Source organism: Dryobates pubescens, chromosome 6 (assembly GCF_014839835.1).
Source record: "Dryobates pubescens isolate bDryPub1 chromosome 6, bDryPub1.pri, whole genome shotgun sequence".
Lineage (NCBI taxonomy): Eukaryota > Metazoa > Chordata > Aves > Piciformes > Picidae > Dryobates > Dryobates pubescens.
In genome coordinates this window covers 29,702,287-29,714,354 of record NC_071617.1, presented here as the reverse complement: position 1 = coordinate 29,714,354, position 12,068 = coordinate 29,702,287, and the positions used below count along the sequence as shown (strand labels likewise).

The window sequence follows — 12,068 nt, the reverse complement described above, 5'->3', positions numbered from 1 at the left end:
GTGTGAAAAGGTACTTTTTCAGATGGCTGCTGTAAGCTGTCCCTATAGTTAGTCTATTAGTAGGTAAGAGTGTTGTCAGTGCATGAGGAATGAAGAGTTAGGAACAGTGTGTTACGAATTCCAGTGCTTTGGATAAACCTTTTCAAGTGCTATTCACATCTAAATAAATACTTGTGAATAAATAAGATGTCATACTGGTGTGTATCCAAGCCCATTTGAGGGGGGTGTATGTTGAAACTGACAAAGGTTTTTAGGTCTGCCAGCACTGCCATGTCAAGATTTTGATAGAAAAAGCTTCAAAACTGTCTCAATCTCTAAAAATCTAGGGGGACAACTTCTCAAGGGAAGACTGCTTGCTGTGGTAGAAACACCCTCAGTTTTACCCATTGAAAGATAAACTGCAGGCTTCTCAGCAATGCCATTTAGGTAGGAGTTTGCTGACCCTTTTCATGAAGGATTATATATCTGAAAGCAGTGATGCTGACTGTGCTTTATCAGTATTCGGTGAAAAGAATGGAGTTTATCTCCCATCATAGCATAGAGCATCAATCTGAATGAAAACAAGCAGTGCACAGTATTAAGAATATAAATAGATTAGAAAATGTGAGAGTTGGCCTACAAATACAACTTTTTGCACAGACAGCATATGTTGTAACATGGAGATAAATTAAGCCATTCTATTAAAGCGCTTTCTCTCCATAAAGGATCATCAGCTAACTCTTTGCTATTTTGTTATTCCTAGCTGCCCTCTGGTAGCAAAGTGGAGAAACACATGGCCCCACTGCAAACTTCAGTAACCCTTTTCTTATTGCTGACATAGTTAATTCACTTCAGGTGCATATCAAACAGTCTTAATCAGCAGGACTTCTCTTAGACATATACTTAAGAGTCTTAACTGAACTGGGGCCTGAGTGGTCTGGTTAGTCACAGCCTTAAGCTCTTTAGTGCTTTTGCTACCATGAATCTATATGTTTCACAGAATCTGAGGAACTGGAGGTGGAAAGGAATCATGGTTTTCAAACCACTGCCAAGAGAGGATTTTTTCCTTTTCTGTCTAGATATTCTGTCCTGAACTACTTCACATTACACAAGTGATTGCTGTTTAGTAAGTCCTTGCAAACTCCTATGATGTCTCTTGTCTAGTTACTGTTTCATCTCGTGATCCTAATCTTTAGGGGATCAATTTCTTCTGTCTCTGCATTTACAGGTTTCAAAATTATATTTTATCACTGGCATGAGTCAACCTTTCCAACAGAATAAACTGCACTTACTTAGGTTTTATTCTTTCATGCCCCCTTTTTTTGGTCCTACATAATTATAAGAAGAGCCATGGTGGGTCAGACACTGACTACTATCCAAAACAGTGTTTTGGAGTCGATATTGAGAAAAAAGGATAAAAATTAATATCTATGTTGCCTTTTATTGATGTACCCTTCCAGATTCATCTTCTCCTTAGTGCCCCCACTGTCCGTGTTTAAACATCATCATAACTTCTATATCCTGGGATGCTGTTCATTTGTGTCTTACGTTTAGGGTACAGAGAAACATTTAAACTAAACCCTTGTTTGTTTGTTTGTGTTGTTTTGGGTTTTGTGACTGTTTAGGAAGTATATGTTGGGAAGGAGACTCTCTGCACCATTGATGGCCTTCATTTCAACAGTACCTATAATGCAAGAGTAAAAGCTTTCAACTCATCAGGAGTTGGTCCTTACAGCAAGACAGTTATTTTACAGACATCAGATGGTGAGTTGGATTTTTGCCAGTTTCTATTTGAAAAGCTGCCGGTCTCAGTGGCAGGACACTTGCATCCCTTTATACCCACTAATGTCTTTAGCATTTACTGCCATGGAGATTTTAGAATAGAATACATAGAATACATAGAATAAACCAGGTTGGAAGAGACTTTCAAGATCATCGCGTCCAACCCATCAACCAATCCAACACCGCCCAAGCAACTAACCCACAGCACCAAGTACCCTGTCAAGTCTTCTCCTAAAAACCTCCAGTGATGGTGACTCCACCACCTCCCCAGGCAGCCCATTCGAATGTGCAATCACTCTTTCTGTATAGAACTTTTTTCTAACATCCAGCCTGAATCTCCCCTGGCGCAGCCTGAGACTGTGTCCTCTTGTTCTGGTACTGCTTGCCTGGGAGAAGAGACCAACATCCGTCTGTCTACAACCTCCCTTCAGGTAGTTGTAGAGAGTAATAAGGTCACCCCTGAGTCTCCTCTTCTCCAGGCTAAGCAACCCCAGCTCCCTCAGCCTCTCCTCGTAGGGCTTATGTTCCAAACCCCTCACCAACTTTGTTGCTCTTCTCTGGACTCGTTCCAGCAAGTCATCTGAGCAGAAAGGCCAGGAGCTGAGTGTGCACAGGGACTGAGGTCTTCTCCTAGCACTTTAGGATTTTCCATTATCACTAACACTTCTGGTTTCAAATAATGCAATTTTATTTGGCTGTAAAAGTTTGAGGTTGAACTAAAATTCTTATTTGCTGTAGCACTCAGAAGGAGTTATGCAACACACGGGGTAGTTTTGTGCCACTCAATTCCACATATATCTTTGGAATTTGCCATTTTCTTCACTGCTGCATCAATTTCACACCAAGGTTTGATAATACAGAGATGAGAATTCATGCTTGTTCTTCTGTAATTATACTTGACATCCATATGGGCATTACAAGAAGTTCAGCTTCATTAATGATATTGTAATTAATTGAGAAGTGTATGCTATTATCACTTGCACTTTTATGCTGTGTTACCAAAATAGGCCAGTATAAAATATTTATACTGTTTCTTTCTTTTGTTGTTTTGCTTGTTTGTTTGTGTCTCCCTTTAATAAAAAAGTGAAGTCAGTTCTCACCAGCACAGACAGCTCCATTTCCATCCATTCGCCTATGTGAGCACTTCGCTTACCATGGAGAAGCCTTTTTTATCTCAGTGACTTTCTTGTTACTGTGTGACAACAGAAAGTCACTGCCCTTAGCATATTGTCATTCAGAGGAACAAGCACAAACAACATAAGTCATTCCTGAGCTGGTAACAGCAGGTTATCAGTGCAAAGACATATGTAGGTGCCTGCAGTAGCAAGGAAAGATCATCGGTATTACCTGGAAGGGCAGCTGGGGTATTCAGGAAAGCAGAATCTCATTCTCCTAATAGAAATAAAGCAGATGATGCTTGAACAGAGCCTGTTCTGCCATAATCCTGCCTTTCTTGTTCCCCTTCCACAGTGGCATGGTTCACCTTTGACCCCTCCTCAGCGCACAGAGACATAGTGCTGTCGAATGACAACCAGACTGCCACCTGCAACAGCTATGATGACCGGGTTGTGCTTGGCACAGCAGCCTTCTCCAAAGGCGTGCATTACTGGGAACTGCACGTGGACCGATATGACAACCATCCAGATCCAGCCTTTGGTATTGCCAGGATTAATGTTGTCAAGGACATGATGCTAGGCAAGGATGACAAGGCATGGGCCATGTACGTTGACAACAACCGCAGCTGGTTCATGCATTGCAATTCTCACACCAATCGGTAAGTGCCACTTGCACGCTCTTCTCATTAATTATCGGTTTTTCTGCTTTGCATCAGAGGAAGGAGTCTCAGCGATCCATCCAGTCCATCTCCCTGCTAAATGCAGTTATTTTAGTCCTTCTTAAAAGTCGCTAGTGGCATTGACTGCACCACAGTAATCTATGCTGGTGTTTGTTATCCTCACTGTTAGCAGTTTCTTCCTGAGATCTAGCCTACATCTCCCCTGCTGTGATTTAAGCCCTTGAGAAGATATTCCCTGCTGAAGAGTGTCATCCGAGGTCCTAAGTCTCTTGTTTATTTGGGGAAATAGTGTATTTTTATACCCGCTCTATCATGACGGGACATTGATGTATGCATAAAGTGACAGACCAAGGACGCATAGTAGGTCTGTGGAAGAGTGGGAATCAATTTTTGATTTAGCTTTTGCTGACTATCCCGGCAGGTCTTCCACATTCACTACCACAGGTGTTGCTTCTGTTATATCAAATGATTAAAAGAAAGGCTTGCAGTGATTTTGAAAATGCTCAAATACAGTTTTCAGCTCCTTAGAGAAGTTCATGCCAACATGCATCCTCATACTGGCTGTCGTGTCTCCTGTTGAATAGTCATTTATACTTTAAAGCATATTTGTATTCTAAGTAAGTATACTGCAGTTGCTGGGAGTTTCTATTTGAGGAATAGTTTGATTTTACAGTTCATGACAGAGAGGCAGAAGAATCTTGTAGCTGGATCTAAAGTTCTCTGAAGTAAATTGGAGTATTTTCCATGGCTCCAAAGACCTTAGATCATGTGCTGGAGAAGAGGAGGCTCAGAGGAGACCTTATTACTCTCTACAACTGCCTGAAAGGAGGTTGTAGCCATGTGGGCACTGGTCTCTTCTCCCAGGCAACCACCAACAGAACAAGAGGACATAGTCTCAAGATGAGCCAGGGGAGGTTTCAGCTGGATGTTAGGAAGAAGTTCTGCACAGAAAGAGTGCTTGGCCATTGGAATGTGCTGCCCAGGGAAGACGTGAGGTCACCATCACTGGCAGTGTTTAAGAAGAGACTGGATGAGGCACCTGGTGCCATGGTTTAGTTGATTAGATAGTGTTGGGTCCTAGGTTGGACTTGATGATCTCAAAGGTCTTTTCCAACCTGGTTAATTCTATTCTATTCTATTCTATTCTATTCTATTCTATTCTATTCTATTCTATTCTATTCTATTCTATTCTATTCTATTCCCTTCCCAGTAAAGTAACATAAAATAAACTTAATTTAAAGGTTCTTTGTCCCTTTAACATCTTGATTTGATTTAGGGTGGAAGTAATGTTAAGCTCTATTAATTTTAATGCTCTGTGGAACAACGTATGTTTTCTGGAAAAAAACCCAAACCTGGCAGCCATTCTGTGTACTACTGTCCCAGAAACCTATTTTATGGATCTGGTCCTTGTCAAACCCCTCCCAGCAAACAACATGTCAGCTAGGCAAAAGCTTTTTTTTTCTGGGAAGCACAAACAATGGAAATGCTTTGGATTTCCAATCATCCTGCTTAAACAAGAGAACAAAATGCTTTCTGTTGATGGTAGTTTCCCATTTATTACTAGATAAAACACAAAGGCTTTGCAGGCACATCCAAGGCCTGGATAGAGCCATGGAATATCTGTTCAAGTGAAGCATGCTCATAAAGGCCATGTAGTGTTATGAAATCACATGCGCTTCAATGAAATTAGGTCTGGGCATTATACTTTTAACCATGACAGTCAAGTAGGTCAGCTTTTTAACTCATTAGCTGGAATAGTCTCATGGAAACAGTTATTGCTGCCTACTTGTTTTTCCTCACTGGAAACAAGTGCCTGACAGTAAAGTATCACAGTCCAAAGGAAATTTAATGTCAGCTTTTACCTTCTTGAATGTTACTGTGATGGAAGCTACATCTCAGTAATCATTTTATGCTTCCTAATCTTCATAAGAATAAATTAGGGTGATAAATAAATAAAGGAATAGCTTCAATGGAAGATGAGTTGGAACGTGAAAGACTTTTTCACGGGACCTGTCGTGCTTAGAGTACTTTCCTGTACCTTTCACTCACTGCTTGCAAAAGTGGACCTGCCTGCATCCTTTAAAAATAGTATGACTTCTGTAATGCTAGAAAAAGGGGCATGAACAGAAGATGCTAATGCTATCAAAACCAGAGGGAACCTTTGAGAACAGGTTGAGCAAACTGTTTAAGAAAACACTTTAGGGCAGGGATATAGCTTTGTGAGGTACCTTTCAGCCTCATTTTCCCTGGAAATAACCAGTTCACACCAGAGATGCTGTATGCCCATTGCTCAGGGGCACTGGCATTCCTTAGCTGGTGACTTGTGGCTTGGAGTGAATGCTTTGTTGGGTAAAATACTGGGTGGATGGCCAGGCCCAAAGAGTGGTAGTGACTGGAGTTAAATTCAGTTGGTGATGGTCACTAATGATGTTCCCCAGGGCTCAGTAGTGGGGCCAGTTCTCTTTGATATCTTTATCAGTGACCTGGACGTGGGGATTGAGTACACTGTCAGTAAGTTTGCAGGTGGCACTAAGACGGGAGGAAATGTTGATTTGCTTGAGAGTAGTAAGGCTCTACAAGAGATCTAGACAGGCTGGATTAATGGCCAATTGTTGGAAATTGAGCAATGGCAAGTACCACTTGGGTCACAAGAACCCCATGCAATGCTGCAGGCTTGGGCAAAGGTGGCTGGAGGACTGCCCAATAGAGAAAGACCTGGGGATTCTGGTTAACAGCTGGCTGAATATGAGCCAGCAGTGTACTCAGATGGCCAAGAAGGCCAACATCATCCTGACCTGTATCAGCAACAATAGTGTAACAAGCAGGACCGGGGAAGTGGTCACACCTTGAGTACTGTGTTCAGTTTTGGGCCCCTCACTACAAGGAGGACATTGAGGTGCTGGAGTCGGTCCAGACAAGGGCAATAAAGCTGGTGACATGTCTGGAGAACAGGTTTTATGAGGAGCAGCTGAAGGAGCTGATATTGTTTAGTGTGGAGAAAAGGAGGCTGAGGGAAGGCTGCCATGGAGAGACATTGAGAGAGGAGGACAGTTTGAGTCTCTTGAGCTAGCTAGCTTCTTTTATTGCAGTGATGGCATTTATTAGAAAAATTGTCCTGTAATACTGTCTAATTGATACACAGAAGAGTGAGGAAGTACATTGCATAAGTTTGATCATGAAACTTTGACTCTTCTCACTCTCCTCCAGTGGGAAATGACCATGACAGTAGTCCTGAAAACACTGGAGTCCTCAAAATACTGTTGCCCAGGAAATCATGGGACATTTGGGAGGAAGAGCAGCTGATGACCAGCTGTTCAGCCTCAGAAAAAGTCCAGCCTCCCTGGAAGCAGCATGGCAAAGTGCCCCTGCTTGCCCTTGTCCTTGTCCTGTGAGAACTGGTTGCTTACTGTGGGGAGGTGGCGGTCAAGGAACAGGGCACTCTATCTGCTGAAGTCTATCTGCAGGACTTGTGGCAGCAAGGAAGGAAGAGGGTTCCTATCCCTCTGCTCTGGCCCTGCACCCCTATGGCTTCTGGAGGGCCCTCAGCTGGGTCCTGTGCTTGCCTCCACTGGGCACTGCAGGCAGCATCTAGCTCCTGTTCAGCAGGACTGTCCCAAGATGGTGCAGAGGAATCACTCTAGGTCACTGTGCAGTACACAGCTAATTAGCTCACAAGAAACATCACTGTGCAGTACACAGCTAATTAGCTCACAAGATAAATCACTGTGCAGTACACAGCTAATGAGCTCACAAGAAGCAAATTGATTTATCATATAGGAAAGAGCACAATAGTCTCACAGAATCACAGAATCATTGAGCCTGGAAAAGACTTCTGAGATCATCACTCCAGCCTATAACCTAAACCACATCAACCAGACCATGTCATTAAGTGCCACATCCAGTCTTTCCCTAAACACCTCCAGGGACGGTAGCTCTGCCACCTCCCTGGGCAGTCCGTTTTGGTGTCTAATTAGCCATTCCATGAGGAATTGCTTGCTAACATCCAGCCTAAACCTCCTGGGGTGCAGCTTTAGGCTATTCCCTCTCATCTCGTCACAAGTTGCCTGGGAGAGGAGCCCAACCTCCACCTCACTACAACGTCCCTTCAGGTAGTTGCAGAGTGTGATAAAACACAAAATGCCTGTTTTTGTTTCCATGAGAGAATCAATGTCATTTAAAAGGATGTCATAACATTTATTTTAAAACACTTCAGGATATAAAATGTGGTGCCCTATAACCAAAGGCATTCCTAAAAGGGGGTGGGGAGGGAGCGAGGGGAGGGAAGAGGGGAGGAAAAGAGAAGTATCTGTAAATAGTTTTAGATCATAGTATTGTTGCTTCCTACAATCTCATGAGTTTTATGATTGAGTGCTTTTATTAAAAGCAGTCTAGCTACTGATCTACAGAGGACAGGGTAAGCATCTTAACTGCTGTTGGAAAATAATTTACTTTATGCTTTTGGAGAGGAGCTCAGAAAGAACAGCACAGAGCTGAAACTTGCAGTATGAGGAGACCTCAGGAGGTCTCAGAAACATGGTGAACCATTAAAGTAGCTTTCTCAGTTCAAGGAGGACAGGGAACTGCTTGAAAGAAACTTACTAATGCTTGCAAGACCAGAAAGCAAATCAAAGGAATCTGAGAATAGTAAAGTTTGAAACCTAACACAAGTCAGAGCCATTTCTTGATTCTCAGCTACACTATTATTGTTTGAAGAGCTTTAAATGAAGAAGTCAGAATAGTATTCTATACTATTATGCCACAGATAAAACTCTTTACCTTCGAAGGAAATGCCATTTGTCACATTACCAGTTCATGACACCTAGTGGACTAGATGAAAATGTCTCATTCTGCACTGTATTGTTTCTAACATTTTGATCCCTCCCTTCCCCGCTGCCCCCTTCTTTTTAATGTTGTGCCTACCTATTGTGATAAATTTTATGTTATAATTGAATTAATCTTGTGACTGTTGTGTACCTGATGGGAATGTGTGGGACAAAAGACAGCTGCTTCCTCTCCTAGTGCAAATTATTTGAAATCTGATTTACCCTGAACAAATTGTTAGGCTTTAAATACATCACAGAGCCCCTGTGATATTAGCAGAGTAGCAGTGCCTGTGGCAAATCTGCATATCTAGTAGATTTTGTTGTTCAGTGCTCTTTAAAGTAATACTGGGTTTGACTAACCCCCAAATCAAAGTGCATTAACATCAGGTTGCTCAAGCGTGTAATGGCTGGCTGAGTCTGCCCTGGCAAGCTCTGATACCACAGTAGCTCTCAGCATCTGCTCTTGACACAACCAATTATCACTGGTATTAATAACCAGGCCTGCACACTTGCTGAGAAACTTGTCAGTCAGGAAGCTATGTTTATCCTTATCCAGCCCCACCTTCCCTTCCTCCCCCAAACCACTATCAGTTGTACCTGTGCTGTCACCCCGGTCTCTGGAAGGCTGGTTCCCCTTAGGGGATGGCAAGGTGAGCACTGAAACTGGAAGTCTGGGTCTTGAGATGTCAGCAGGCTTAACAATTAGAAATTCACAGTATCACAGTATAACTAAGGTTGGAAGAGACCTCAAAGCTCATCGAGTCCAACCTGTCTCCACAGACCTCATGACTAGACCATGGCACCAAGTGCCACGTCCAATCTCCTCTTGAACACCTCCAGGGACGGTGACTCTACCACCTCCCTGGGCAAATTAGTGCCTAAGAAATCAGCTTTTTGCTTTTTCATACTTTGCTGTGCATCTGTTCACTTCAGCAGGAATGCTCTGAGGAGCCATGTCTCCAGGACTCCTGTCCCACACACTCAGTAGTGATCTGACCCACTTGCCTGCCCGTCACTCATCAGCCAAGGGGACCTATTGTATCTGTGCTCCATTTTCAGCTCTTAGATTGCTCATGCAGGAAAGATGGACCTAATTTCTCTTTAGGACTCCTCCATTAAACTCCCATGAACGTGGTACATATGCTTCAGTTAAAGGTGTAGGTCATTCCTTGACAAGTGTTGCAGAGAGAACCATTTCACCATGCTGCTCCACTACCCTTTTGCTTAGTAAAACAACCATGTCCTATAGAAAGCAGCAAGTGGGGTAGGACTCTGCCTTCACCAACAGTGCGGTTCCTTTCTGCCTTAGGACTGAAGGAGGAGTTTCTAAAGGTGCTACTGTTGGTGTGCTCCTGGATCTGAACAAGCACAGCCTCACCTTTTACATAAATGGGCAGCAGCAAGGACCTCCAGCATTTGAAAACGTCGAGGGTGTCTTCATGCCTGCATTAAGCCTCAATCGAAATGTCCAGGTAAGTCTTCTGCAGTTCAGTCCCACTCACCCTTCTCACCTGAAACAGAATGTATGCTGCCATTGCTTCTGGGGCTGATAATGTTGTCTGTAGATAGTATGGATAAGGGCTCTTTCCTTCACAGACTGACACCTGGGCTACTAACACTTTTTGAAGAACTACATTTGACCTTCTGCCTTGCCTCACAGCTGTGAGGAGTGATGCTGTAAAACCCAACAGAAGTACCTGCACACACGAATTCTTACACTTATTTTGCTGCAGTGCCTCACTTGGAAAGCAGCAGTGCAAGGCTTCCTCTGCTAGTCTGACTGAAAAACATAAGCATTGTAATTCCTCTTAGATCTTATGTTTGGAGATACTAACATTGGCAAGGGACAGAAATATGAGCAGCAGTGGTAGGGAAATGAAGGACAATGTAGATCAGAGAAGTAGTGCAACAGAGAAGACCCAGTCAGCACATAATTCCTGCTCTCTCTGAATTTTGGAGATTGCTCTCTGTTCTCCTCTTGGAGGAAGCCTCTTTAAATATAATGCATTTTTACTTCAAGACCTCTGAATATAGATAGAAACAGGTTGTGTTGTAAAGGAGAGCATATGGAAATGCACAGAAGCCTGAGGACTGAAGGAGGTCAGCTTAGGTTAGGCAGGACCAATGCAGCGAAGGGTGGAACACTCATCATTTAAGCCAGAAACCTCACATGGCCTTGCTAGTACTTCTACATTTAGCATTCTTTACTGGTGGCATCCAAATCTTTCCATAAAGTTTCATACCTTTATTGCATTTGATGCACATTCATGGGAGATACAAGCACTTCTCTGGGCCCCTCATTGTAATATTCAACACAGATTTTTTACTCACAACCTATGTTCAGTTTTAACTACCTACTTCCTTTAAGGACCTGCCTTACATTTCTTACCACACCTGAATTAGGGCAGAGCATGGCTGACAAGGGAGCAGGGGCAACCTCTCAGACTAACCTTGTGTTTTGTGTTCAATATGCTCTGGTATGTCTGTGTGGGAACTCTGACCTTGCAGAGATGTCAGGTTACAGAAGGAGCACTAAAATGTCCTGTTGTCTGTCCCGCCAGACAGCAAAGATAAAAAGACTTTTTTTTATATTTAGCACATGTGCTCCACTGTGTGATCTCTCTCCTGAAGTATTTGGAGTCCCTTCCCACAAAGATAACATCCACCTTCTCTCTAACAAGCAGCACCTACAACAACAGTGGCCAGATTTGGGAAGAGATACAGATGCCTGGCTTCTAAACCCCAAGGTGAACACCTTGGAAGGGAAGACAGGAGGAGGAGGAGGGGGGAGACTTGCTTATTTCAGGGACTGGATATTGGCTCCACTAAAATTTTTTATGATTTTAACCTCGACCTGAAGTCCCACAGCCTTTCCTCTGTCATTTACTTGCTCTTGGCCTTCACAAATGCTTTTTTGTTGAGGATGTCCCAGTCTTGAATTTACATGTTATTTTTTCCTTTGTGCAGGTGACTCTGCACACAGGACTGGCGGTGCCACAATGTGTAAAACAGCCCAAGCTGCCCAGCAACTAGTGAGGCCCCTGCCCAATCCTGTGCTGGATTCTGTAAGCTTTCCCAGTGTGATTTGACACTTTTCAGTAAATCAGTAAAAAAGCATTCTCTTCCCTGACGTAGAACATTGTACAGCACGTTGCTCACCGAATTGTCTACTGGTTACATCTAACCCACTCCATTTTGAACAGCCATAGCAAGCATACCCACTGAACTGGCACTTGATTGCGGATGGGTACCTGAACATAGATGCACACATGTGCACACACATGCACATACATTTATAAAGCAGAAGGTTAAATGAGTGTTATTTGCTTGCTCGTGGCTGGATTTGTGCTTAAAAGATACTAGGGATCCCAGAAAAGAATGGGTAAGACAAAGACTGAAGGACAGCAGCTGGTGGAGCAATTTTCCAGTAGGTGAACTGGATTCCTTTGCCACCTGAAGTCCTTAAATCAAGAAAGCACATGATTCAACATCTTAAGCTGAGGCTGGCTGCTCAAGAATTCCTGGTCATCCATTATATTCAGGGACTCAAGTGACCATCAATTATTCCTTCTGGCTCTAGATTGCAGTAAAGTTCCCCTAGAATTCAGCGGCAGAACTGATCTCATTATCTGCAACAAGAATAAGGTTGCTTTCCAATCACTGCTGAGATAATTGCATTCATTTTAGCT

At 43.1% G+C, this 12,068-nt stretch overlaps 1 protein-coding gene across 3 annotated transcripts in view; it reads left to right on the top strand.

The window, feature by feature from the left end:
- TRIM67 (tripartite motif containing 67) overlaps window positions 1–11,636 on the top strand; it is a 38,002-nt gene extending 26,366 nt beyond the window's left edge. For all 3 annotated transcript variants that reach the window (XM_054162827.1, XM_054162826.1, XM_054162825.1), the window contains exons 7-10: window positions 1,605–1,743; window positions 3,232–3,535; window positions 9,689–9,851; window positions 11,347–11,636. In XM_054162827.1, the coding sequence (XP_054018802.1) occupies window positions 1,605–1,743; window positions 3,232–3,535; window positions 9,689–9,851; window positions 11,347–11,412 (672 nt within the window). In that variant the 3' untranslated portion in view covers window positions 11,413–11,636. The remainder of the gene's footprint in view (window positions 1–1,604; window positions 1,744–3,231; window positions 3,536–9,688; window positions 9,852–11,346) is intronic.
- Window positions 11,637–12,068: the final 432 nt, after the last annotated feature.